At 41.2% G+C, this 27,377-nt stretch overlaps 1 protein-coding gene across 1 annotated transcript in view; it reads left to right on the top strand.

The window, feature by feature from the left end:
• Erich3 (glutamate rich 3) overlaps window positions 1-27,377 on the top strand; it is a 102,980-nt gene that overhangs the window by 36,269 nt on the left and 39,334 nt on the right. The window contains exons 4-10 of the mRNA XM_055614415.1: window positions 2,587-2,658; window positions 4,187-4,315; window positions 8,904-9,056; window positions 13,011-13,229; window positions 17,499-17,679; window positions 23,273-23,459; window positions 26,490-26,797. Of these exons, the coding sequence (XP_055470390.1) occupies window positions 2,587-2,658; window positions 4,187-4,315; window positions 8,904-9,056; window positions 13,011-13,229; window positions 17,499-17,679; window positions 23,273-23,459; window positions 26,490-26,797 (1,249 nt within the window). The remainder of the gene's footprint in view (window positions 1-2,586; window positions 2,659-4,186; window positions 4,316-8,903; window positions 9,057-13,010; window positions 13,230-17,498; window positions 17,680-23,272; window positions 23,460-26,489; window positions 26,798-27,377) is intronic.

Raw genomic sequence — 27,377 nt, 5'->3', positions numbered from 1 at the left:
CACGGAGGTATTGTAAGCTTGGTGCTTGCGCTTGACGGGTTGAACTTGCAGAGGACCCTGCAAGTGCAGGTTAGGAGTGTTTAATCAGGAAAGTCTGCAGACAACTACAGACCTGAAAAACAGTGAAATCAGAAACCACTCAGACCCTAACCATGTTTCAGATGACACACCTGACCTATTTATACGCAAAGATTTTCTCCAAGTTGTCCTCGTGAGTCCTATGTAACTGATAATGCTACAGTCTTTCCTGACATTGTAAGTGTTTCTGCATTCACTCATGCAACCAACAGTAACCGACTCGCTATGGCCAAGATGGGGCCCTGTGCTGTGGCTATAAGATGCTGTTTTTTGAAATTCCGTGCAGCAACTGCATGGAAGAGGGAAGTGAGAGAATGGATCTGCAGAGGCAGAGGTGCCCTGGGGCCTTCAGAGCAAAGGGCTCTGAGGCCCAGCTTCCCAGAGACACACCATGAAGAGGAAGTCAGAAGCCCAGGAGAGGAATTCAGAGAGGGAAGACAGCCATTTGCAGGGTACCATGTACAGAAAACAAGTCCCCAAACTGCACAGGGGTCTGTTTGGCAGGAGGAAGTGATGCTGTCTGATAAGTTGGAGCTTTGTTTCTGGAAAGTCTTGAATTCCCAAGGCAGGTTGAGATTGTAGGTGATGAGGCGATGAGATGTTTTTACAGCAGGGGAGTGAAATAAATGAGATGTTGTTAGTGGAGATACGAAGGATGGATTAATGGGCTGGAAAAGATTGGAGGTGGGAGGTCAATTAGGAATCTGTTGCCAAAGGGTGCAGCTAACAGCACCAGAGAGAGGGTTGGAGAGGCAGCTGTCAATAGAGACAGCAGAGATGGAGAAAGCTGTAGAAAGCTGCTGCCTCAGAAGCAGGGGAGATGGAGAGAGCTTTAGGGACTGAATGAGGAGGGGCACAAGGAGGAAATGAGCAGGAATGTGGAAGTAGAAACTTAAGTGGTAAGAAACAGGCCTGCTGGAACACTGTCCTGAAGGCCAGGGTTCCCCAGTTTACAAACTGCAGAATGACCCCAGCAGGGACTGGACCAGGCAGCAAAGGCATGGAGGAGTTGGGGAGGGAGATTCAGCTGTGGTGGAAGGGAGCCCAGCAGCTGACTGCAGAGGATTGAGGGGACAAGGAAGTTGGGAAGAGAGTGATAGTAAATGTAAGGAAGTTTGTTGCTGAGTGGGTGACAGAGCAGGAAGGAGAGAGATGAGAAGTTCAGGAGCTGACTGATGCTATCCAGGGAGGGAGGGAGGGATTGAATCAGCAGGGACCAAGACTAGAGAAAAGGTTTTCCTCAAGGAAACAATGAAACAATAACAAAAACCACTGACAGATTTCAAGTCTAATTAGAAGAAGATAATTTTTTATATGAGGTATACTTTTAAAGCACCAATTATTATATTAAATAACTGGAAAACAGAAAAAATCATAGAGCAAAATAGCTGCATAAAGTGTCTTCTTTCAGAGATGACTACAAGTCATCTACATTCCTTTCTAGTATCTTCTAGTCATATTTATGCATTAATAAAATCACGATGTGGCCAAGTGTGGTAGCGTATGCCTAGGATTTTAGTGCTCAGGAGGCCCAGGCAGGAGGATTGCCACAATTTTGAAGCTAGCTTGGCAATATGACTGCAAGTTGCAGTCGTCTTGAGCTAGGTTCCAAGACCCTCTCTCAAAAAGCAAACAAAATACAGCTGGGATTTCACAGTCGGGCTCAGCAGCTATGAGCATGGGCTGCCCTCACGGTGGGCTGGAGTTCAGTTCCCAGCACCCATTCCAGGCCACCCAGGACTGACCTCCTCTAACTCCAGCTCCAAGAAGCAGCCTTGACACCCTTTGTGTCCACAGACACATAAATAAAAATAAGCTCATACGTAAGAAGAACATGATGATACATTGTGGTAGAGACAAAGGTTTGGGCAATCAACCCAGAAACAGGAAGTGGCACCAAGACACAAACCTGTGAACACCTGCCTCCGTGTCTTTGCTTCCAAAATGTGATGGCCTGGGAACCGGAGACATGCAGGAAGCTTTTCCTCACTCCAGGGTCCTCTTGCAAACCTGCTCCACCACTTATTAGATTCCTATCTAATTTCCTATCATGCTTCCTCCTGAGATATTTTCATTTTTAAAAATCAAAACCTTTAGAAACTTTATTTAAATAATTACATTCTGTTCCAGCACATAAATGTGGCAAACACTTAACTGTCTTTTCAAAATTTACACCACAATTGCACTATTTCATGCAAAGAAATGAAGGGGTGGGGCTCCTTTCAGATAGTATCTTTTTGTGTAAAACACTTGAAAGCTGTTACTCAGTTTTCCTCTTCAATTAGGAATGAAGTTTGTGGTTAAAGGGCATGAATACTTTCAGCTAAGACCTGTTTGTAATTGGCCTCCCAAAGAGTGGTGGCAATTGATAGTCCCACCTGCATGCTCAGGCAGGTGGCTCTTCATCTAAATGACAAGAAGGGTAATTGAAAATAGAGCTACCTCCATTGGGATTATTTGCCTCTGAAATCATCTTGGCTCTAACTAGGACGGTTCTATCCTCCACAGCGCCACCACCAGCTTGAAATAAAAAAGAAACTGGATACCTTAGCAAGGAAAGAACAGATTCAGAGGCTGAAGGTAAACTCTTTATCTCTTAATATTATTTTATGATTCTAGCCCCCAGGCAGTTATTATGGAAAGTTAGAGGCACCTACTTTTTTTGGAAAGCACACATAGCTGTGACCAAGCAAATGGTGCTACTGAGCCTGCATCTCAATTGTCATCAGTACAGATCCTGATAAAACAGGCATTTCTCCTGGAAAATGCTTTTTAACAAGGCACAAGGTTTCAAAGACAGAGTTGAAAATAGTCTAATTTGAAATCTTACTTTGTGTTTTCCTGTGGCAGAGGCCAAAGGATATTCATGAGTCTTAAGAAAATAAAAAGAAATGGTAGTGTTCCAGCACGAAGGAAAATAAAACATTGGAAGAATTATGCAATCACACATTTTTATTCGAATGTCACCCTTGAAAATTATGGTGGGAAGGAACTTTCTTAGTGGAAAGGAGCATGATGAGATCTAAGACATTTTGTGCTAGGTATTTTTAAACTCCTTGGTTGTTCTCTATTTTTGTTCTTTGCAGTGAATTTATGAAATACATCAATTTGAATCAGGAGATGAGATTCAATTAGGCATGTTTGAAAAGTTTCAGTTTAGGATGGCAGATTTATTTGATTTCTTGAGCTCTTTGAAATCATGAACTGTTTGTTCTTAATTTTCTGAAGTATTACAAATGTGGAACCTAAAACACTTTTGCAAGGACTGATAAGTGGTTGTAAAGCGTTCATAGGGCAACTTGTCCTGTAAGAGTAAAGTTTTCTTCTCTGGATTGGTAGACTTAAATTTGGCTTCTCAGGGTCAAAGCGTAGTCCTGTTCCTAAAGTGTTCTGGGACAGGAGATAGGGCTCTCCTCAGGGGTCAGAGGAACTGGGCTGCAGAGGCTGCAGGTTCGTTCAGCTTGTCTGGCCGTTCCTTGCATCATGGACTGATACAGGTTCTGTAATTTATCTGCCAAAACATGGGTGCAATGATGACTGGAAATATGAATTCCAGTGCAGAAAGCAGGGTGTGTATGTGCCTGTGGTTCATCTGGCCTGCGCAGTGGCAAGTGAGGGACACTAGGTCAAGAGAGGACTAGGGCCCTGGGAGAGGGCTGTAGACCCCCGTTCCTCTCACCTGACACCTCCTTGTCAGAACTCACTTCATATTTGCAATTGGCAAAGGCATGTTTTAGGTTTCCTCTATTTGGTAAAAGGAACTTTTTTGCTTTACTTTGCTTTTCTACTAGTCAGTACTGGTTAGAGTACTGAAGTACGATGGGCATTTTGTAGCGGCCCCACAAACATTATCATAGAAGTAGAAAGCTCTCAGGATGACTTCTCTGTGTGCAGCTGGACAGGAGTCCTTTTCCTGCCACTCACTACCACACGCAGCCCCTGACAGGGCTGTGGGAGACTTGCTAACCTGTCAGGGTGCAGAGCAGCATTCCTAGTGGGGAGGGAAGGACTTTGTGTTATACTTTGACCTCGGATACGGATGTGTGTCAGACACTGAGCTAACCTGAGCATCTGTACATCAACTTCATGATTCTTTTTCTCATTCCAGGGAGAACACACAAGACGATTTGTTGAGGATAACACGCCCATTCTGACTCCCCACCCCCCAGCTGGCCCAAAGACTCATCGTGGCCATAGCGTTCTGACTGAGGAAGGATATTCTAGTCCATTAGCACTGGTGAGCTCTATTAAACACTCTGTCCCAGCTAATTAGTTTATGATTTCTCATTAATCTGAGAAAGAAGGCTCTCTGGGAAACATGTCTCCACAACCTTATAGACATGAAAACATAGTCAAAGAAACAATTGGAAACTTCAGTGTCATTATTACTCAACATTAAAAGTCCCCACTCCAATCAAAGTCACTGTGGCCAAATCCCTGTCCTTGGAGCTGTCACTCAGTTTCTGAAGTGAAGATCACTTATGCTTATGTACACACCCAGATGCCACCCCCAGGCTCTATTTCACCCATCAAAAAGAGCAAACTCCCCCGATACCTAAGATCACACAGGGTAAGCTCTCCATCTGTGTTTACCCTTCAGCCTGCAGGAATGCGGCAGAACTGGGCTTCTGACTGTCATACACGCTTTGTTTTTCTCTGACATCTGGGTACTATTCTTCCTATTCCTTTATCTGCACAAATTCAGCAGAGCCAGGCTGCATGTTGGTGACATTCTACCATTTCAGCTTATCGAAAGTATATTTTCAACTTTGAGATAATTAAATGTACTGAAATCCCATCTGAAAAAGAAAATCATACACTGTTATTTTATCCCAGCATGATTTGTCTGTGGCCCAGAGGTGATATTTGCTGGAAGGACAGAGTTTTTCCAAAGAATACAGAGTCAGGAAAGATTTTAAAAAATGTTTGTTGGATGCTGGTGGTTGAGGCTGGGTTTAACTCCCCATGACATCTCTACCCTTGGTTTGGGTGACTGGATAGCTTTTTTTTTCTAAATCTGATCATCATTATTTGTGTTATACAATACTTGTAGAGAGATTACAAAGCCTTCACACATGTTTGAGGTAAGTTTGTCACATATAGCATTAAGCTTCAACATTCTGCAAAAGGTAAATGTGTCTTTGTCCTGGTTGAACAGCTCAAAACAAAACAAAACAAAACAAAACAAAACAAAACAAAACAAAAAACGAAACCCCAATCTACCCTGGGCTGTTTCTCCTCTCCCAGGTTTTATTTGAATGTAGGTGTGTGCACACAAGTGTGTCTTTGTTAGAAAGCAATTCACTAACCTCTCCCAAGCTTTTCCCAAAAGAAACCAAGAAAATAGTGCTGTTTTCTGTCCTCCCACCTGGTTCAGAGAGTGAAAACCCCAGCGCGGCTTTTTTTTCTTCAGTTTTCTAGATGAACCCCCTCAGGAGATAGCCTTGCAAGAATGAAGGGGTCCTTTAAAAATCAGAGGGTACACTGTTACAAGCCTGACCCTTCAACACTGGGCTAGCCACTTTGTCATACACTGAGTGTCCTTCACACCTTCAGAGAGCTACTGTGATTTGGAATTTAATTTCCCACTTCGTGGAAATTCAAGTCTCCCTTTGTTTGGCCATCTTATCTTGGACACATCCCTTTTTAGTTTTAGCCTGACTACCAACTCCCCTCAATAGAGACAAAGTGTGATGGATGACACTATTTTTTTTTAACTTCCCTGACGAAGGGAAGCTTTCAGTATGTGTTCCTGCACTTTAATGCTACTTGAACGAAACATTCAAACATTGTACCAGCATTTAGCTGTGCTATCTTCATGAAAACTGAGGAAAGTCATCTCAACTGATTCTGCACATCTTTGAGAAATTCACCCCCTGTGATCCTCCTGAGAATTAGCAAAGCTTGACTAAGCTCAGTTCTTACCAGGTAGCCAATTTCAACTCACACTTTGGCACAGCCTTGAGTACATTAAGACAATGCCATATTTATTACAGGAAAATATATCTATACGTTGCACAGTGCAGCAAGCCTAAGGAAGCCTCTGAGAGGAGCTGCCAGACTTTGGGGCTCACAGATGCTAGTTAATGGGGCAGGTTTGTTTTTAGAGAAAAATGTGCTCAGTGGAGCATTTGACTGCCACGTCCATTGAACTGGATGGTATTTGTATGCAAATGCACAGAGGTGAAATGAGAAGCACAACCTCCAAGTGTCTGCTGTAGTTTCTGTCCGTGGATTCTAAGATCCCTCTCTAGGCTTATCTCTGGCTTCTCTGACTCATATGTTACTCCAGCTGGTTCACGTGTGTTTGTTGTGTTCATGTTTGGTGAGACTCTGTATTCATTACTGAGACAAAGTCCCTTCTGGAAGTGACTGAAGAAGAAGAAGCTTGGCCGGCTTATAGTTTGAGGAGATAGAGTCCACCTCCCCTGGGAAGACACGGGCAGTGTGTATCACCACAGTGGAAGGGGCATGTAGCTGGGGCTGTTCTCATGTCTTGGCAGAACAGGAAGCAGAGAGGGGGATAGAAGCAGGGAGCTCTAAAAGCACTGAGGCCTGCCTGCCCTTCAGAGAGAATCATCTTCCAGCCAGCCTTTACCTATCAAAGGACCCACAAACTCCAAAAAGAGCAACTCCAGTTCAGACCCAGTATTGAAACAGCCAGTGGGAGAGAGTTCGTATTCAAACCACAGAGACCCTAGGTAACAATGGCTTACCCACAGGGACTCCCTGCCACCCCAGCACATGCCCATGAGCCTGAGGTGACTCTATGAAGTCATCAAACACCTGGCTTTCTTCTGTGTTACTCACCCACCAGCTTGGAGTGCCTGCTTCATCCACAGCGGCCAGGACTGTGTATCACCATGTGTATGCTCCATCCTAAAGGAAAGGGTCAGCAGGAAAGTAAGGATGCGCTTTTGTGTTTCTGAGTGTGAGCTGCATGGCACGAGCCATTTTTGTTCCTCTTTCACGGGCCGAAAGTGAGCCGCTCAGCTCACAGAGTTGTAGGGAAGTCTGGGGAACATATGCTTTGTCTGTGCTAGCCCTGCTCCCTAATGAGAATTCTGTTGCTGGAGAAGAAAGGAAAGCAAATATTGAACACTGTTGTCTCCGCTGCTCTTCTTAGGCCCAGGATCAGAACAAGGCTCTTACTTGGATTTCCAAATTACCATCTTCCTCTTATTGTTTGGATAAAATTTTGACTGCTTCTTTGAGAACTTAGTTTTCCTTAGTCTCCTTGGTTTACTGTACATATTTTAGAACACCTCCTTCTAAGTCCTGTTCTCTGGCATCCAGCAGTCTGATTGACTAATAGAATCTTTGGATGTTAAGTATTATCTTTGGCCTAGGGTGGACATTCAGTTATGTGTCAACTCTTGAAATCAGAAGTTTAGTAGCATGTATATGCATGCTTCTCAAGATGCTGGGAGAACAAATGCTTTGTAGTAGTCTCTGGCAGTCCATTTTTTCATGTTTTGATTTATACATACTTTTGCAGAATGGAATATTTGTGGCTCATCATTCTTTAGAGTCAATGTACAAAATTCTATTCATGAATCATATTTCATCCTTCTCATACCCCTTTGTCCAAATATGTGTGTCCTATTCTTGGCAGTTTTCTACTGTCTTAGTATAATAGGACAACTGGGCCAAAGCTTCATTCTTCCCCACTTTTGACGCATTGCTAATCTTTATACTAAACTGATAATATTCTGTTGATGCCCCCAAAGGCACTTATAATGTTCCATGCTGGCACTTTCTGTATTCACTGCAGTACATTCTTGATTGGAAAGTGTCTCTGTTGGGGGCTCAGCAGGAAACAGATGGCTCATACAAATAGAGTAATTAGGAAGTTGTTTAATAAAGAAACTATTTTTGAAAGATACAGCAGGATGAAGAGAAACCAGCTAGGAATGGTAAGCCCTCTGGGGTCAGCAGCATTGGAAGCCACAGTCCCTAGGTTGAAGAGGGTGTGCAGTTCCAGAAGCATTAGGGAGGTCCTATAGGTGGGAAGGGCTTTTCTACAGACACATACGCATGTAGGTGCAGGAACCATGTCTTCCCTGTAGGGATGATGGGAGTAAAGGCCTCCATTTTATCTTCCTGATGTCATTCCTCTATTTGATAGAATCCAACTGCAGTCCTGAGGTTGGTTAGTAAATTCTTGAAATCGTTTCCAGGACCCAGAGACAGAGAAGGTAGATAGGAGACCTAGAAGAGCAAATGGGAAATACTCAGGGTGGAAACATCTAGTTTTATATAGCACATGCCAGCATTGCCAGCTATAAGTTTTCATTTTGTTTTCTTACATTTTTAGCAAGCAGTTGAAGATATGTAATTGGTACATTAAAGCCAAGCACCTGACTCTCCTGTTGTCTGCTTTTACTTTGGGTGCCAACCTTGCAGCGTAATGAATTCAGAGTACATTTTACACTGAAAACAGTGAAACTGAAATGAGTCTGTTCCAATAATACCGTTTCAGATCTCTAAAGTAGGAACATTATTCAACTTAACATTTAATTGAGCAAAGCCATTCTTTGCACAGTATGAGCAAAAATATGAGACTATAATCGAGGCTATCTCTTTTGTCTAGAAGGCTCTATCCCCATGACGTTTGCTTACGTAGAGGACTTTAGCACCATATGCTTTAACAAATACTTTAGGGCAGAAGGGTGTGGATAATGGCAGGGTATAATTAAAGTTTAATCTGTTCAGTAAGAAGGGACCACTAATTACTCTGGGCAATTTGTTGGGTTATTAATTGGTTCTGGAAACATGTCAAGATACTAATTTACATGGACTTTCATCCCTCCCCAACTGTCTAGACAGCCCCTCGACCATATACTGCACCAGGAAAAATGCAGCCTCCGATTCGATTGCAGCCTCTTCTCAGTAATCGCATAACGAGAAATAGTTCAAAGATAACTTCAGGGTCCAAACCCAAAGCCTCATTGCTGGATGCTCCGTTTCCTATTGGGGTAAATGCTTTGTTCTTTAAGAAAAATCTGTTTTTAAATTATTGATTATAATCTTATACTATTAAAGTCTTTAAGATGCCATATTCAGTTCATGAACAGTGAAACTTAAACTGTACATTCATTAAGCAATTACTTGTGACTAACTGTATATTGCTATGACTGGAAGGCCTACCATTTGTATAATTGAACAGAATCTATAAGGGATTGGTTTGTAATGATCTGTGGTGTTAGCTCACTATGAGAAGGCCAGATGAAAACCAAATATGTCTTTCTCCAGCCGCACACGACTGTCCTTAGAAATGACCCTGTGTGAACTCCTTCCAGATTTAAACACAGGAAGCAGATGGACTCTGGGTGGCTGGTCTGTGTCTGAATGGAGGTATCTTTCCTATCAGTGTATAAAGGTACTTGGAGATTGAATTACAGGAGGAATGAAAGTATATCTTTTAAATGTGCTAAACTCATCAACCTGGGGCTTTGACACTGCATTCCTTTCAAGGTATGTCTTGGGTAGTCTTTGCTCTTTGGAGTATGAGAAGGCTAGGTTGGTTAAAGCAAAACAGAATCTACTAGACAGTAATAAGCCAGGCCATTCCCACACATTGGGAGAGACTGTGTTTCTAACTTGCAGAAACATTTGCTAGCTTAAGAATTTGTGTTGTAAACATAATTGCCATTACATGAAAGGGATGAATGTGCTTCATTCCTTACTAGAAAATGCCACCCACGAACCTAAGACATTGTGCCCTTTCACTAACAAATGCCCTTCATGCAGATGAATAAGTGCTCGCACTTCATGTTAAATATACAAATGCAGCCGTGTCATCCCAAGCTCATGAGAATATTTTACAAACCCTTTTCAGTTAATATACTGGTAGCTTCTTAAACAGCAAAAGAAGTTATTTGGGAAGTGGTGGCCTTTTGCTTCGATTAACTGCTTGGAGTGAGGCAGGCTCTTAGGTATAGGGTCCAGTTTAAGGCCCACACTTGGAAGGCTATTTCAGCCACTGTCCAAGAGTAGGCAGGTCCTGTGAGACCACTTCAGACTACTATGAATAATACACAAAGTCCATTGTCACTTTATAGTAAAACCAAATAGGTTTGTCTTGACCAGGATCAATCTAACAAAAACTAGAAAATGGTCAAAGCTTACAGTAACAGAGTTTTCTCTCTGGCTGGCAGAGCTGCCTGGGAAGCTCACAATGAGGTTGCCTGGTGACCACAGAATCGGAACGGGCTGTGTCTCAGGGTAGTGTTCCTGGATCAAATTAAGGCTTCCTGAGGCCCCCCTCTCAGCTTAGGAATGGGCTTGCCAAAAGTACCAGAAAACTCACAGGTCTTTGCCTAAAAACTCTCTGTGTCCTCCGGGGTTAACTTTGCCGTTAGGGCTGGACATACTCAAAGCCTGCTGGGTAGGACTTCCTTCCCTGTAGATAGTGCTCCGATGGGTACTTTCCATGTTTGCCAAGGTGATTACATTTCCTTCCAAGCTTCTATACTTCTGAGTTCTACTTTGGAAAATTTTCTTCCTAGAGTAAGAACACCATTAGTGAAATGACACAGAGTTTTTGACATCTAGGGATTGAATTTTTTACCTTTCAATGATTTCCTCCAAAATTTACTCTGAGATTTTGTATGCAAGTAATATCTACATATACACATTCTGATACATAATATATAACCCCGTCTTTCTCTTTTCAAGCTTTGAGAGTATGGGTTAGTGAAGGAAAGGCCCTGAGTGGTCACATCACTGATGAAATGAAGACCAACCATGTTAGTTTCAGTTAGCTAAATTCAGTGAATATTTTGGGCACTTATAATAGGCTAAGAATGATGTAAGAACAAGTATTATTGATTATCAAGGAAGACAGCAGTAACTTATTGGAACTTACAATGAAATATGTATAAGGAAATATACTATGGAAAGAGATGTGCTTTTGTTAGTGGTACTGATGAAAATGTTGACATCCTTGTGAAAGCTGGTGGCCTGTATCGTTGCAAAGTGTGTAGTGAGTACCAGCTCTACCCTTATTGTTTTACGGAAACGGTGAAGAGCATAGAGGTGTAAGGACATGCCATTAAACCATTAAAACCAGGTGGAACTTGTTACAGCAGCCAGAGTAAGCATCTGTAGGAAAAAATGACCTGGTCAACAACAGGTTGGTTTTGATGACACTTGGCAAAAATTAGCAATATTCAGAGGGTATCTCTATCAGGAGAAATCAGTGTTTTCAAGGCAATGACTGGAAGAGCTACCACCATTTAAATATATAGGACTCTATCCAAGGAACAGGTTCATATGTGCAAAGAAAGAGTAAGGCTCACTTTGAACTGTCATATCTACATTAGTGAACAACTGGGAGAACTACATAAGAAAGCATAGTTGAAAATGCTTAAGTGAATGAATATGCAGTATATATGTAATGGTTTAGAAAATTATCCAATATATCATCAATTCAAAAGCAAAAAAAAAAAACCCAAGACATTATTTTTAAAAATATTAAAATCATTTCCAAAATAAGATAAGCAACTGGCTATTTATTTTAAAAAGCAATTAAAATTATCCAAATTCACAATGTCCTTGATTAATTAATTTTAATATTTGTATTATGTTCATTTAATTTTAGTTTGATAAAATTCTAGGCTCAGTCTATTGCAGAAATAAATTGAAAGCAAAATAGAAACACTCAATGTAATTTAATATCCAAACAGTAGAATATGTGTACACAAAAGTGTTGGTTTTATTCAAGGTTTTAGTTGTGCATGTTTTTACTTAATCTGCTTTTATTTACTTAGTAATCTGTGCCCTTTGGAGAACTTTCTCTTAAAATAATTTTTCACTCTTAAGCATTTCAAAATGTAGATTAAATTGGCTAAAAATTAATTAGGAATACAAAAATGTAAACCTAATGTAAATTTATATTGTATAAGTGTGAATAATTTTTAAACTAAGTTGATATAACATGGATAAAAATATCTAAAAATTCCTCAATATTCAGAAATCTACTTCAGATACACAAAAATAATAAATTTGTAGAAATGGTTAGACTCAAATCTGTATGATAAATATTATTTGATATATTTATAAGGTGAGGTATCTTGATTAAGCCTTCAAGTAAAATAAAGACATATCTCACAAGGATAAATTAACATTTAAGAATTTTCATTTAGTACTTGTTAAATCAAAATCTCCATATAAATGACATAAGAGAAGTGTTGTCTCCTATTGCCTGTGTTGTCGTGTGAGGATACACCCATATATTCTCACCCTGGTGGGAATATATGATTTCATTAAAACATCAAAGCATAATTTAATTAACTATTTTTCTGTTTATGGGATTTTTAGGGTGCTAAAGTTTTTACAGTTCAGCTGAACTTACATATCTCTATATACATGTATACTTACACATGTGTATCTCTTCACAAATGCATATTATGGCAGATTATTAATACTTGTATAGTTACCTATATAGGATTTATTCCGGCTTGTAGGTTTTCTAGCACACACAAAACATTCTCTTTGAGGTTTGGTGAATATGTTTGTTTGTCCTTCTCAAAGTTGAGCAGCTCAAGCAAGTGCAGCAGCTGGCACTTGGCCACAGCCTTGCTTGCTCAAAGCTCAGGTGTGTGAGATCAGGAGGACAGTACTCCTTTCCCATTGCACGCACACCGGCCAGTCCTACTTCTAAGTTCAACCCTGCAGATCTCCTGGTGTGAAATTAACTAAATCAACTGCTCCTAAATCTATTGAACCTATGTTCACACAGGGTTAGAAGTATGTGCTTAGTGAACTTTCAATAGATACACAATGTGATTTTAATAGATACTAACGTGCGTTTTGGGTTGGGCTGGGTTTGTATGTGGTGACAGTCGTGCAGGCTTGCCTTGGGTTTGGGGTTGCATGGGGCCCTACTTGTGTGTCATTGGCTCTTACAAGATGACGTGTAATTACAGGGCAAGAAGGCAATGATGAAGTTCAGGAACTACATGGACTACTCCCAGAGGGAGGAGCGCTACCAACTTCCAAACATTCACAGCTACCAGATACCTGTTCACCTGACACCCCAGCCCCAAACAGCAAAGAACTTCAGGGAGAGCAGGTTGGAGCCTTGGAGGAGGAAGAAGCTGCGTCCCATCACGGCTCCCAATGGCCTAGAGCCTCTCTTCACCAGGGTGATTATGTTCTTTTATTACTGTAACGCTGGTGACGTCACACCAGCTGAATTCTAGATCTGCAGAGGAAGAACTTTCTAGAATCAAGTAGAAAGTTACCTTACATAAAGAAACATAATGTTTTTCTAAGTACAGCTGTAAAGAACAAGTAAGTCAAACGAAGGCAGTTCTGTCCTCGTTCTGATCTCCTACACCCAGAGGTTCGAAAAGCTAGAAGTAGCCTGGCCTCAAACACCAGCGGCTTCACTTATTTGAGTTACTTCAAATTTTGTGAAGGACAAAAATAGTCACCACATTTCAAAGAGTATATTTTCTGACCCAGAAATCCTGCAATCAGGAATAAATCCTATAATAGCAAATAACTAATTTATCAATAATTGATGATAGATTACTCATGAAGTCTTGTAGAGGTCAGATTTAGCTTGACTGACTTCAATTTTGTCTCCCTTAATTTGATCATTCAGAGTATCTTATCATTTAACTCATGAAAATTTATGGATTTAAGCATATATAATCAAAATCTATTTTTAATCGTTTATTGCAAATTAATGAACATTGGCTGCAAATTTGTTCAGTTCTTTGAAACCATTGTGGTTTGTCACACGCCTTTCCACAAAGCATTGATGTTAGCTCCTACTTGTAAGCATCATTGGTCTTATCCAGCTTTAGTCTAGTAGGAGAGCAAGGCACAATTCTTTTTTATTATGTAACACTCAATCACATTAATTACAAGTAACTTCTGTGACTTAGCAGATAGTGGGGTTGACATTTTCCTGAGTGAACAAGTAGCCAAGTACCAAAATGTTCATGCTCTGTACCCACTCTTCAGAGTCAGCTTTGTATCAAATACCCTTTTCACATTCCTTCCACACCTCTCTCCAGCACCTGCCCTCGCCTCTAACCTTCTAAAGGGCCATGAAGTTTTCTTGTGCTTGTTCAAAGGTCTTCCTTTCAGTTTGATATTCCCCAGTTCTCTCTCTTCGATGCTGTGTCTGGAGGAGCCTTCTCTCTTCCCTGAAGACTTCTTCTTCCTTGTGTCCTGATCTTTGCCTTGGACGCTGCACTCTCCGGTTTACCTCTTCAGCCTTTGTCTCACATTAACTCTGCTTCTTTACCGAGTGTAGGTTTACATAGAGTTACCGAGTCCTCTCTATGTGGGCAGCACCATAGACCAGATTTCTCTTCTCTTTTACATTTTTAGAACTTTATTCTAATTTTATTCACACTTAATATATTTTGATCTTAGGCGCTTCCAACCATCTCTCTCTAACTGCTCCTGGAATCCACCAACAGACTTCTCCACCCAACTCCATGTCATCATCATCATCACCATCTTTGAGTCTGTTAGTGCTGATCATTTATAAATGAGTGTGAGGCTACCTACCCTGGGGTGTGGACAACCTATCAGTGCAAAATCTCTAAAAGGAAGTGACTAACCCTGTCTTAACAGCCACCAACTGCAAACATCTCCTCTAACTAGAGGTGGGGACTCAGCTATGGGGTGGGGTGCAGGAGTAATGATTGGCAACCACAGCTCTCGAGTGTACCATCATGTCAAGTCCGGAAGTCAGCCCTTCACAGCTCTCTTCCCCAACCTCCATCTCTTACACTGTTCCTGCTTCTCTTTCTCAGTGTTCCCATGAGCCTTGGATATAGGGCTGCTAAAATAAATGACTCATCTTTGCTTTAATGTTTCCTGAATTTCATTGGTATCAGATGTAATATTTCCCTTTTCATTTCTCTTGCTCTCTTTTAGTTTGGCTTAGGATCTTTCAACTTTTTTATCTTTTTGAAGAACCAAGTCTTTGTTTCATTGGCTCTTTGTAGTTTTTTATTTTTATTCCACTGAGTTAGGTTATCTCTTTATGTTTATTGTTTTTGGATTTGTTTTGTTCTTGTTTTTCCAAGGCCTTAAGGTATGTTCATACAGTATTGAGATCTCTCAAACCTTTTGATGTAGGCACTGGGTGATATTGACTTTTCTTAAGACTGTCTTAATTGTTTCTGATGGATTTTTGGTATGTTGTATTTTCATGTACTTAATCCTAGATATTTTTAAAATCTTCTTTTTAATTTCTTCAGTGGCCTGATAACCATTCAGTAGTGTGTTTCCTCTCCATTTTCTTGGCCCCCTTATGTACTTTCTGTAGTTTATATTGTTATTGACATCTGGCTTTGTTCCATTGTGTCAAACAGAATATGCTATTTTAATTTCCTTAAGTTCTTGTATTCCCATACATGGCCTTTGTATTCCCATGTATGGCCAATTTTGGAGAAAGTTGCTAAGAAGAACGGGTATTATTTGGTGTTTGAATAGAATGTTCTCTAGATGTCTCTTAAATCCATTTGATTTATGACATCACTTAACTTCAATGTTTCTCTCTTTAGAGGAGCTGTCTACTGTGGAGACTGAGGTACTAAAACTATTGTCACTGCATTAGGATTAATAGTTAGTTTTACATCAAGTAGTATCATTTTGTGAAGCTGGGTGTACCTTGCTTTGTATTTATATGTTTATAGTTATAATATCTTCTCGTGGATTGTTCTTTATTGTGTATGAAGAGCCTTCTTCCTGGGGAATTGAGGCCAATTAATATTTGGAATTATTAGTGTCTAATGACAGTTAATGCTAGTTCATCATTTATTTTATGTCAATAGATATTTCAAAAATTTCTTGGTCTTTTAAGTACTGAGTTTAATGATGATTCATGCTCTGTAAACTGTGACTTTGTTAACTTCATGTGCTTGTGTTAGGATTTGTTTGTGAATTTCCAGAACCCTCTGTAGGCTTTCAGATTTAGGACTATTTGGCTTTACTGATGAAATTCTGTACCACTGAAAAGTAATACTCCATATTAGTCATTATTTTTTGTGTTAAAACCTTCTTTGTGTAAGACATAAAGATGATATATTAGTCACATATCTATAATTATATATATTTTATTAATGTACATTTTACCACTTTCAGCCTTTCAGGATTTTAGGTATGAAGTCTGGGCTTTAAATGTGTTAATGTAGTAGGTAGTTTGTGTTTCATTCGGTCTGGATATGTGCTCTGTGAATGTGCTAGCCCACGGCAGCCCTTCCTCCCTCCTCAGAGCTTTACTCTAACTTCCCAGACTCCTTTCTCTTATATCTTCTCTTTGATTTGTGTTCAGCCCTCAGTCTGAGAGTCACCATGACTTTAACCTTGATGCTTGCTTTTCTGTTGAGATATTGTTCGCTATAATCCCATGTGGTTTAACAGTTTGTGTATGTCCTCTCCAGGTCAGTAAAGTCTGAGATGCAAAAATGTCATAGAAAGAAGTCATAGTTCCTCATCCACCCATGAGTCTCTGTTCTGCCTGTCTCCCCGCCTCCTCTTCCACCTCTGCCAGGCTAGCCTGAATTACTTTCAGCTGGCCTACCCTTTATACCATGGTTTTATCATCTCCTCTGGAAATATACTTAACTTCAAACTACGTTGTTGTCTTTTCTTCATTTAATTGTTCTTATATATGTGCTCTGCAAACTTTTAACAAATATGAAAATTTATGTTTAACGGCAATACTAATAACATCTGTTATTTAGTGGCCCCTAGGACATGGTGTTTAATATACCATATCCACAGTAACCCTAAAAAAGAACACGATTTCTTCCCTTTAGAGATGAAGTGAATCAAGTTAAATAAATGATCCATAACCACAGAACTCAAAGGCATCATCTTAAGTTTACATCCCAACAAGCAGACCTGTAAATACTTTTCCATGATAATTCCAGGCCCTTGACATACACGACTTCTCCTCACAGTGACCTCAGAAGGAGTGAACTTGTCCATGCACGTCTCAGAATGAACCGAGAAAGGGTCTGCTGTCTTTGCTCACTGCAAGGATGCAAGTCACTTCAAAAACTGTCACTGTGCCATGATCAATATAAACTTAAAATAAAGCAACATTAATATATGTTCAATTTATTTGCTTTAATTTTTACTTGAAAACTAGCTGAGTCAAAAGTACTTTCTTCCTAGCAGAGAGAGGAGAGAAAGAACGTAGAATGGAAAAAAGCAAGATTTGTTCAAATTCCTATGATTTACAAAAATCAAAGCCATCTCTGGATGCTAAAGTCCTTGAGAGAAATTTGTTTTGTAATGCTTTTGATTCTTGCACATTGTGTAAATGACCCCTTATAAATGTTTTGTTAGAATTAGATCTCTACATTCTTCATATTATGAAGAACAGGTGGTCACATGGGGAGCATTTAGTCACCATGTGTGTGTTTCATCTATTCTAGGATCCGGGAAGGATTTATAAAATAGCACCACATAGCAATGCAGTTATTACAATGGCCTATTTTGGAAAAAATGTGCACCTATCTTATGAAGACACAGACTTCCGAGATGAAATCAAGATTTACCAACAGCACTGTGGAGGAGAGAACCTTTGTGTCTACAATGGGAAACTTCTTGAGAAAGGTAGAAATGAACATGAATTAAAAACAAAAGAGGTGGGCTGGAGAGATGGCTTAGAGGTTAATAGTACTAGTCTGTTCTTCCAAAAGTCCTGAGCTCAATTCCCAGCAACCACACAGTGGCTCACAACCATCTATGATGAGATCTGGTGCTCTCTTCTGCCATGCAGGCATAGATGCAGGCAGAGCACTAAACAAAATAAATATTAAAAAAAAAAAACGAGGCTTGGGTTTATGTTCCAGATAAGCTGTTGTTGACATGATATCAAAATGACTTCAACCACTTTGTGAAATTATGCACATCCAGGGAATTATAAACCAGCTGCATGAAAGTAAATCTAAGTTCACAACTCCTTGATTGAAATTGAAGCAGCAATTACTCCTGCAGATTGTAGAAGAAGGAATTTGGAGTGATTTAACCTGGTAACAGATTAATTTTGGGATATATATATATAATCATTAAAATGTTTCAGGAATCTGCTGTCTCAGAAATTTCAAGATACCTATTTAGTTTTCTGTAGTGAATGATCTCATATATCATCATAAGAGAAAAATCGCAGATTGGCAATTTGTTTGTTGGAACACATGGAGACAAAATCACCGATTCTATAGGCTCTTTGATGAGGCACACCTACAGAAGTTGGTGTAAGACACTGTCTACATGCCTGTTCTAGTGTTAGTACCTTCCTTGGGTGCTAACTGTCTATTTGTCAGCGTAAGGTTGTTTTTATTAATACGTACTCTTCCACCTGTGCTGTGGTTATTTTCTTCAATATTTAGTTTCTTGGGGCCACGGTGAAAGGGGTCATGTTTACAGAACCATGTTCATCCCTTTCTTTCTCAGGAAACTCTTTAGAGTTCTGTTAGCTTTCATAACTGTGTAGGAAATCTTGAAACAGACTGAGGAGCTGGGAAAGGAGGTTGGTACATAGGAAATTTCTTTTTCCTTTTAAATTTCTTTCACCAATCCAAAAGAGTGACTGTAATGAAAACGTTCCAACCTTTTAAAGACACAAATATGACAACATATTTGGGGCTTACATGTTTTAAGTCTCACAAATAAGCAAGACACTAGAGCATTAGTTTTAAGTTAAAGTAAAATAACACATGGTTATCTGTTTGCTAGGAATTTTTACAAACATGGTGAAAGTGTGTAAATTCCTTCCAGTGTTTGGTAGTCATGGTCCAGGGTCTACTCAGGTCGCTTTGGAGATGAGGGAAGGGAAAGGTCTCTGGCTGCAGGGACTCTTGAAGGACATCTGTGTCGTTGGCCAGGTAGGGTGGACTATGGCTCTATGCTATCTCGGGTCTCAGTAGCCAAAGTTCCAACCTTTCTCTAGGGAAAGGTGTGAATTCCCAGGGAGCTTGGCATAAATTGAGGCAGAGCCACATAACCTTATCTTAACCCAGACAGCTTAGACACAGTTATTTCTGAAAGTATCTTATTTGGAGGTTGATTTATGAGAATTGATGAAATTAGCTATCATCTAAAATTAGAATGCTTATGTTTAGGTGTCTATGTTTAAACAGTTTCTTGGGTTCTGGATCATTCTTGATTCAATGACATGTATATACAATGGCTATATACAATTAGTGGAGCATGTGACTTATGCAAATGAAGTCTTGGTAGCAGAGTAAATAAAACACAGGAGGGTCAAGGATACAGACCCTAAGCTGGCTTCGGAGGGTGCTGCTGTGACAGGGTTATTCTGTGTTCACACTGACCCTGGGCCTTTGTGTTGAGACACTGGATAATGTTACATAGCAGCATGGAACAGGGACTTAAATAATTGATTCTGTCCTTGATCACTAAGTGATCTTGCCTTGATCACTAAGAAAGTAATTGTTCAAAACTGGAGGGTTGGTTTGTTAAGGGGTTATCATGAGGTTCAGCCACCAGAGTGACATATTCAGGCTATGAAAAATCTGCATTTTAGTTGTGTGTGATTCTGTGAAATGTGGATAGGTTTTAGGTTTCTTTGGAGAAAAAAAATAAAAGCTTTTATTTATACTTTTGAAATAGTTTGCTCACTAAAATGTGGCATTTGTTAATTTTTTTTTTGCTTCTTGAAAATTAAGAATAACAAAAAATTATGAAAGAATGGAAAAAAAAGAGCATCTTTTTATTCTCAAGTAATTCAGCCTGTTCTGGCTAGGTTTATAGTCTGAGCTACGATGGGTTGCTTTTTATGCAATCATGAAGACCCTGGGATGCTTTTGCTTCTCGTAGGACTGCAGTGTCTTGCAAGCATTCTGATTTACCATGTGTAGCCATCAAACAAAAGAAGCTTTGAAGCTTTGACTTGTGGACTCATGTGGATGCAAAGAAGGTGTAATTGATTGGCTTTCTGATAATGTCCTCTTCTTGACCTGTTGACTCCATTTTCTTAGGTTTCAGATGCCGATCTCACCTTACTCTTTGCTGGTGCCTCCTAACAACTGCTTTTCCAGAGAGAGGGTCCTCTCTCTGATGTTTACTTGGCCTGCAATGACCCCTCTTCTCTCCCCCTTAAATTCAAATCCCACTCAGCCATGGAGTCTAGTTAAAATACCTTTGCACATGTGTGGCCTCCTTTGTATACTCTTCTCTTTTTGTGAGACCATCAGGCATTGGATTTAGGGAAAACAAACATCCATAATAACTTTCTCTTGAGCCTTTGTTAATGATGTCTCTGCAATCTAAACAGCATCTAAACAGGGTCACCTGGAAGTTCTGAGTGATTTTGAACTTCAGTCAGTTCAGAGAAACATTCTTTGTGTGTGGAGTTTCCATACCCTTGTTTTCTACCAGGCATTCTTGTTTGGTCTGTGCTTAGATGAAGGTGCAAAAGAGTGGGATTCATGAGACAGGTGGAGATCACTTAGACCGAGGCTGCTACCTGAAAACAGGCTGCACAGTGAACTGGGGAAGGCTGCTGTAATGGCCGCCTGCTAAGGTCTGGCCTGTTGATTTACTAATTATGGCTTTAGTCTCCCCGAACCTCTGACCTTCCATGTGAGCTGCTTGGAGATAGCTACCTATTAGTGGAAATGTCAGAGGCCAATGGTTTGTTGTTTTCTGCATCAAATTATTCCAGGCCCCACAAACTGAAGCTTCCGGGTGTTTTGCCATTCTGTACCAACTTAGAGCCCTGGCGAGGTGAGGGGACAGCAGGTGTGGGAGGCCCCGGGCAGAAGGCCACGGATTATTTCTCAGGAAGTCTGACTTTTGCATGAATTAAATGCTGCACACTTTAAGTTGTCAGTCTATTTTCAAAGACATATTTTTAAGGAGAGAGGATTTGACGCCCTTACTTCATATCAGTGTATTAATTATTCCTCTGTGGTTGAACTATACATTTTTGAAGGATGAGTATTCTCACAAATTGTATCTAGAGGCATCCCATCATCTATTTATCTATCCATCCATAGTTAGTATCTGTCTTTTTCTTTAGTCCTCCAGTGATACCCATCATCAGTGAGTAGCAAACATCTCCACTTTCCAAACACCACAAAGCTCTTTCTAATAGCACGCTTTATGACGTGGTGGACTGGGACCTCCCATTCTTGTCATCCCCAAGGTGAAGATGTGAAGAGGTCGTCAGTGAAGATGGGGACAAGGATTCACCTCCATGCTCTTTTGTTGGAACTCTTTTGAGTACTCCGCAAAGAAGCCATGAAGTCAGGGGTGGGAGGCGTCACCGTATTTCAAGGGACAAAATTACAAAGCAAACAGAGATAAGGCAGAGGAAACCAAATCTTGTTTGTTAAGTTTGAAAACCAATATAAAAAATATCAGGGTGGCTCTCTAGAAGCCTGGCAGGGCTGGGGTATGTCATCTCTGGGAGCTGATTCCCTGGCCGTGTCCTTTCCCTAAATCTTCATCCCTCCAATATTTGTTTGATTTTTAAAAAATTTTTATGTGTTTGTGTCTCCATGTGTGTATGTACACATGGGTGGAGGCATCTTCTGAGGCCAGAGGGGCTTGGAACCCTTGGAGCTGGCGTTACAGGTAGCTGTGAGCTGCCTGGTGGATGTGCAGACTGGACCCTGCTCTCTAGGCCCCTGCAACAGCAGCAAGCACCCTTGACTGCTGAGCCATGTCTCCAGCTCTTCCCTGTGTTTTCTGGAGTGTTCCTTCTTCTGGCGGGCACTAGTGGAGTTCTAAGGAACAAGACAGAGCCCAAGGAATTGCAGTATGTGGCTATGGGTTCAGTCTATAATGAGGTCAGATCGCCTTCTTAGCGTCTGATTGAGGAATCTGTTAATCATTAAGACTGATGCCCTTTTGAGCCCCTTGAGTCTCAGCTTTTCTGGACGCTCACCTTTTCTTTAGTTTAATTTCTCAAGACTTTTCCAGTAGGTCTACTTCTTTACGGCACTTTGCATTTGATTTAGAAAGTTTCCAGGGCTCACTGTAGCATGCTCATAGACACTCTCAATAACCGAGGAGGAGAGATGTTAAAATGATGACTCACTAATTGATTACTTGGCCACTGTGTGGGAGCTGAAGGAAGCCAGAGGAGAGAAGTGGCATTGCCTCCTCAGATGTGCGCTCAAGTGCACAGCATCTGAACTGAGGTTCTGAGACGTGAGGCCCAGTAGAAACAGCACCTGGAAGCTTGCCAGAAGTACAACTAAAAACAAACAGAATTTGTGCTCAGCTCTACTGCAACACTTGAGTGAGAAACCCTGTGAAAGGGTCTGAAATCTGTCTTTTAATAAGTGCCCCCAAGCAGTTCTGATGCACTTTAAACATTAAAAACCTCTAGCCAGCCATATTTTATCACATTGTAATAAGAGCTGTGATAGGTAATGTGTGCATGGCAGAGGGGTGGAAGCTGTTGAGGGCCCCAGGAAGTGTCATGTGCATCAGAAGTCTGGGTAATTCTGGAGAGCATCTCTTGGGTGGGACTTTTAGACAACTACAAAGATTAGGAGTGATTAAAACTGCATTAATTCTTAATTTTTTGGTAAGATTCTTAGGAAGGTCAGGAGAAAAAGAATCTCAAATGCAAACACAAGTAAGTATAGCTTGGAGTAGAAATGACTCCCACCAACATATGCAGCATAATTCGAATGTTTAATGCTACAGTTGAAATATAGCACTTATGTGTGAAGGTCTGTGTTGTGTTTGTGGGGGTGCTCGTGTGTGTGAGGGCGCCAGACATGGGGGCCAGAAGATGAGCTTGATATAGTTCCTCTGCTGTCATCCACCTTGTTTGCTTTGAGGCAGGGTCTCTCCTTGCCCTGGAGCGCACCAAGCAAGCTAAGCTGGCTGGCCAGGGAGCCCCAGGGTGCACCAATCTCTGCCTCCTCAGTGCTGGGCTTGTAAGCTTGTGCCCCCATCCTTGGCTTCTGTTATAAAGCCACTTCTGAGGATCCAGTCTGGGCTCTCCTATTCACAGGGAGGCAGTTGACTGACTGAGCTTAGCAGTGTGGTGATCCTCCAAGCACAGTGAGATGCTGGTTCCACCCTCTGTACCGCAAGAAGTTTTTAGAAATACAGTCTTTTCTGTAGCATAATGTGCTCTTAGGAAAAGGAAAGAAACAATGTGATTTGTGAGACGTGGACATGAAGCAAGTGGCCTTCAGGAATGCCTGTTTTTGAATTCTAGACACATTTCAGTTCATCTCCAAGCGGCACCATGGCTTCCCCTTCAGCCTCACTTTCTTCCTGAACGGGATCCAGGTGAACAGGCTCAGTTCCTGCTGCGAGTACAAGCACCGCCGGAGCTCGAGGCTCGGAGGCAAAAGAGGCTACTTTGGGTTTGTATGTGTGGAGAAGGCATCTCCTTGCTACAGGTATATAAGAGCACACCCTTTGCTAGAGTGTCCCCTTGCCATGCTTTCCTTCACAAATGCCTTTTCTCTGCACAGTGAGCTGGTGTTAGCTGGTGGGTATTTTGTGCAATGGGTATTAGCTGCCAGGTGTGTGGTTGGCACTAGCTGGAGGGTGTGAAGTGGGCATTCCGTTTCCAGTTCAGATGCGCTATCCATTTGCAACTCATTTCGGGGATTTGCACTAAACTCTATAGAAAACAGATGAGTTTATGCGCAGTCCTCCCTGTGCATTCAGGGTGTTTGAGTGAGAAATGCCAGGCTCTTGCATTTAAACACGTGGTTCCCATTGGTGCTGCTGTTCGGGAAGTTAACTGAACCATGGGAAGTGTGACAGTGGGGAGGATGCTGAAGTTTTAAATCCGAGCCCCATTTCCTGTCCCCCCTGCACATTTTCTGTATTTGGATGAAGTGTGAAGTCTCTGCTTTCCAGCTGGCAGCCCTTGCTTGCATAACAGCCTCTCTGCCTCTGTAACTGTAAGATAAACGTACCTCTTCCCTCCTAAGCTAATGTTCACTGCGGTTTTCTATCTCAGTGACCAAAAAGTAGTGAATGCACAGGATGTCCCCAATGAGCCTTTGTATAGTTGTGAAGTGGAATACTAATCCTTGAGCACTCTCTCTGGAGGATTTGGAAAAACAGCACCGAACACAAGTGTTGACATCCACTCTCCTCCTCAGCACTTCCCAGAGCCTCTGTAATTCTGTGATCTTACCACGTGGCATGTCTATTTTATCTCTTGCTCTTTCTGAGAGTACACAAATTGTTATGAGACTAAAGAGTGAGGCCCTTCACTGTCAAGTGATTTACTTACAGTTCTTAGAGAGCAGCTGCTTTTTTCCCATTAGCTTCAAAACCAAAAATATCGGTGTGTGAAGAAGCCTCTGTTGCTGCCTCCCTGTCCCGGTAAGGTATTTCTATTGCCTCTCACAGCAATAGAAACAGGAGGGATGGGTGGACACATCAAGTCTGCTCCTTCTAGATCTGACTCCGGACATTCAAGTGATTGATTTGAGTTTCAGTAATCAAAACTCACACTCTGAATTACACTCAGAAGTTAAACAGGTAGTCTATGATGGGGGAGCCAGATGTTGCTCGTGTTGTCCAATTCCCTTTGGCAGATGGGCTATAAAAAGCCTGAGCCTGCAGTAGGGGGGTTTGCAAGCCCTTGCACAGCCACAGCAGGCATTCAGAGTCACCACGAGTCACAGGCTCCAGGTCCTGGGTTTGCTGTTGCCAGTGATCCAGGAAGAAACGTTTGCACAGAAGGTGAGGCAAATAGTGACATCCTGGGAAGATGTATGGTGCCCTTATCCCCGGGAATGGCACACACGGAGCACACCACTGTCGGATTCATGGGTCTCATTCTCCCATGTCGGACAGCCTGATCGGTAGACGGAGTGCAAGCCCTCTCAGCTTAATCACACAGGGAGATGCTAAAACATTAAGTGATAGAACTTTGTTCTTATTTCTTTTTCCTGAGAAAATTGATTAAGATGATAGAACTTTGTTCTTATTTCTTTTTCCTGAGAAAATTGATTAAGAACAATTTTTCATGATACTTGAAGAATGAAGATGGCTGAAAATTAAGTAAAAATTTCAGATTAAGAAATTGCCCTGCTGAGCAGTGGTGGAACAAGCCTTTAATCTCAGCACTTGGTAGCAGAGGTAGGGGGATTTATGAGTTTGAGGCTAGCCTGGTTTACAGAGAGAGCTCCAGGACAGACAGAGTTTGTCTCAGAAAAACAAAACAAAAGTTCCCCTGGGCTAGGAGCTGGCTCAGTGGTTGCCCAAGTGTAAGGACCTTAGTTGTGAACTGAAGCTATAGGAAGATGCGTGTGTCTGCATAGTCTTCTTCCTCCACGTGGTAGACGGGTATCTCCCCAGCGAGCTAACCTGGTGTACGGAGGCTCCACAGGAGACCCTTCCCTAAAACAGGTTGAAGGCACAGAGAAGCACCTCAGGGTTTACTCTGGTCTCCATAAACGCAATTCATTCAAAACATCTAGGTGGCTTACCAAAGTTGAGTTGCAATTACTGCTACAGGTTATTTCATTTTTGAAGAACAAAAACTTAACAGCAGCAAAACCACTGAAGATTGAAGGGGAAGAGCTTCAAAAGGCTGCTCTAAAAGCCAACAATGGGAATTATTTTTAAACGAATGCACTGACTCCCAAGTTACTTAAAATGCACTGATTTTGTTTCTTAAAAACTAATCACACATTTTGAAATGACCTTAAATGCAAGCTGTTAATGTGTTCTTGGAATAATGAATTGCAAACACAATAACATCTTTTTTCCTGATTATTTACTTGTCTTTATTTAAAGGTTTGCCTTTATGTATGTGCACATGTGTGTGTATATGTGAGTGTATGCCACAAGTGCCTAGGTGCCACCGAGGCCAGAAAAGGGTGTTGGATTTCTTGGAGCTAGAGTTACAGATAAATATGAGGTGCCCAGCTCATATTCTGGGAACCAAACTTTTGTCTGCTAGTCCTCTGGGAGAACAGGTGGATCTCAGAACTGCTGACCATCTGTCCAGCCATCAGATTATATCAACCTAAGGAGAGTTGGTCTGCCTGTCTGTCTGTCTATCTATCTATCTATCTATCTATCTATCTATCTATCTATCATCTATCTATCATCTATCTATCTATCTATCTACTTATGCATAAATTTCCAAGTATGCAAATCTATGAAAAGTGCTGTGAGGCTTTAAGATATAACTCTTGAAAAATTTGATGCTATAGTACTTGGTTGATTAGAGTTTTAAAATTTTTTGTTATTTTAGTTAAAATTAAGAATTCATGTTCATATAGAAGATTTTTGTATTAACGAAAATAAAATGGCTTATTTTAAATTGGTATATGGAAACCCAAGTAGAATATTTCTCATAATTTTTATTAGAAAATGATATACGTAAGTTATAAAGTTTGTGGCTTTCCAATCTACTATAAAAGTTAATAAAGCCTTTATGCTGATATTTCTCACAGGTGCATTCTTGCAATGGGCCTTGACAGAAAACCAACTTCTTCAGTGAAATGTAGGAAGGAAAGGACCACTGAGAAAAAGGAGGAATCACCAAAGAGGAGTCAGGGGAAACTAAGGAAAGACAGAGATCACATGACATCAAGAAGAAGTGAGCTGGAAGGGAAAGAAACCTCCATCTCAGCTGTGTGTTCAGTTGAGGAAATAAAATCAGGAGTCGGAGACGTGAGGACAGCTATAGAGGAAATGGAATGGAAGGACAAGGAAGAACAGGAAGAGTGGGAAGACGACCAGGAAAGCACTGTTAGATACGGTAACTGAGAACACACTCCCCCATGTTGCTGTTGGTTGAAGTCTTTAGAGTGTCTCACCCACAGTGACCTGTGGACTGTGGCCTAGCTCTGCTCTGTGGGCAGCTGTTCCCTGCTTCTTTCACTGCTTCCTGTGGCACTCGAGTTCTTTATCAGAGGAGGCTCTGTGGCTCTGGAAGCGTCGAGGTGCTTGCCATGGGTGTGAGGGTGTACTGCTTTTCAGAGCCCGAATTCACTCCTGTGGAGAACATTTGACCAAATGGCATTTTGTCTGCTTATTTAGTTCTTGGACATGAGTGCAGGGTGGCATTGGCTAGACAGTTAGGCGCTGGTAACCGCAACACACAGGAGCGTTTGGAGCTAGTACGTTCCATCCTAACAGCAGTTGTATCAGTTAAAAGTCCCAGAGCTTGCCTGTCTGTGTTTTTCTTCCTTTCCCTCTCCCTCTCTCCTTTGCTCCCTTTTCCCAACCATTACTCCCTTCTCTCTCATTCTCTAGACACAAATATGCACACTGATGCAAGCTCACTGAGATACACACACACACACACACACACACACACACACACACACACACACACA

Source organism: Psammomys obesus, unplaced genomic scaffold (assembly GCF_907164565.1).
Source record: "Psammomys obesus unplaced genomic scaffold, mPsaObe1.curated_primary_1811, whole genome shotgun sequence".
NCBI classification, from domain to species: domain Eukaryota; kingdom Metazoa; phylum Chordata; class Mammalia; order Rodentia; family Muridae; genus Psammomys; species Psammomys obesus.
The sequence above is the reverse complement of the archived record's forward strand: the minus strand, read 5'-3'. Positions and strand labels throughout refer to the sequence as shown.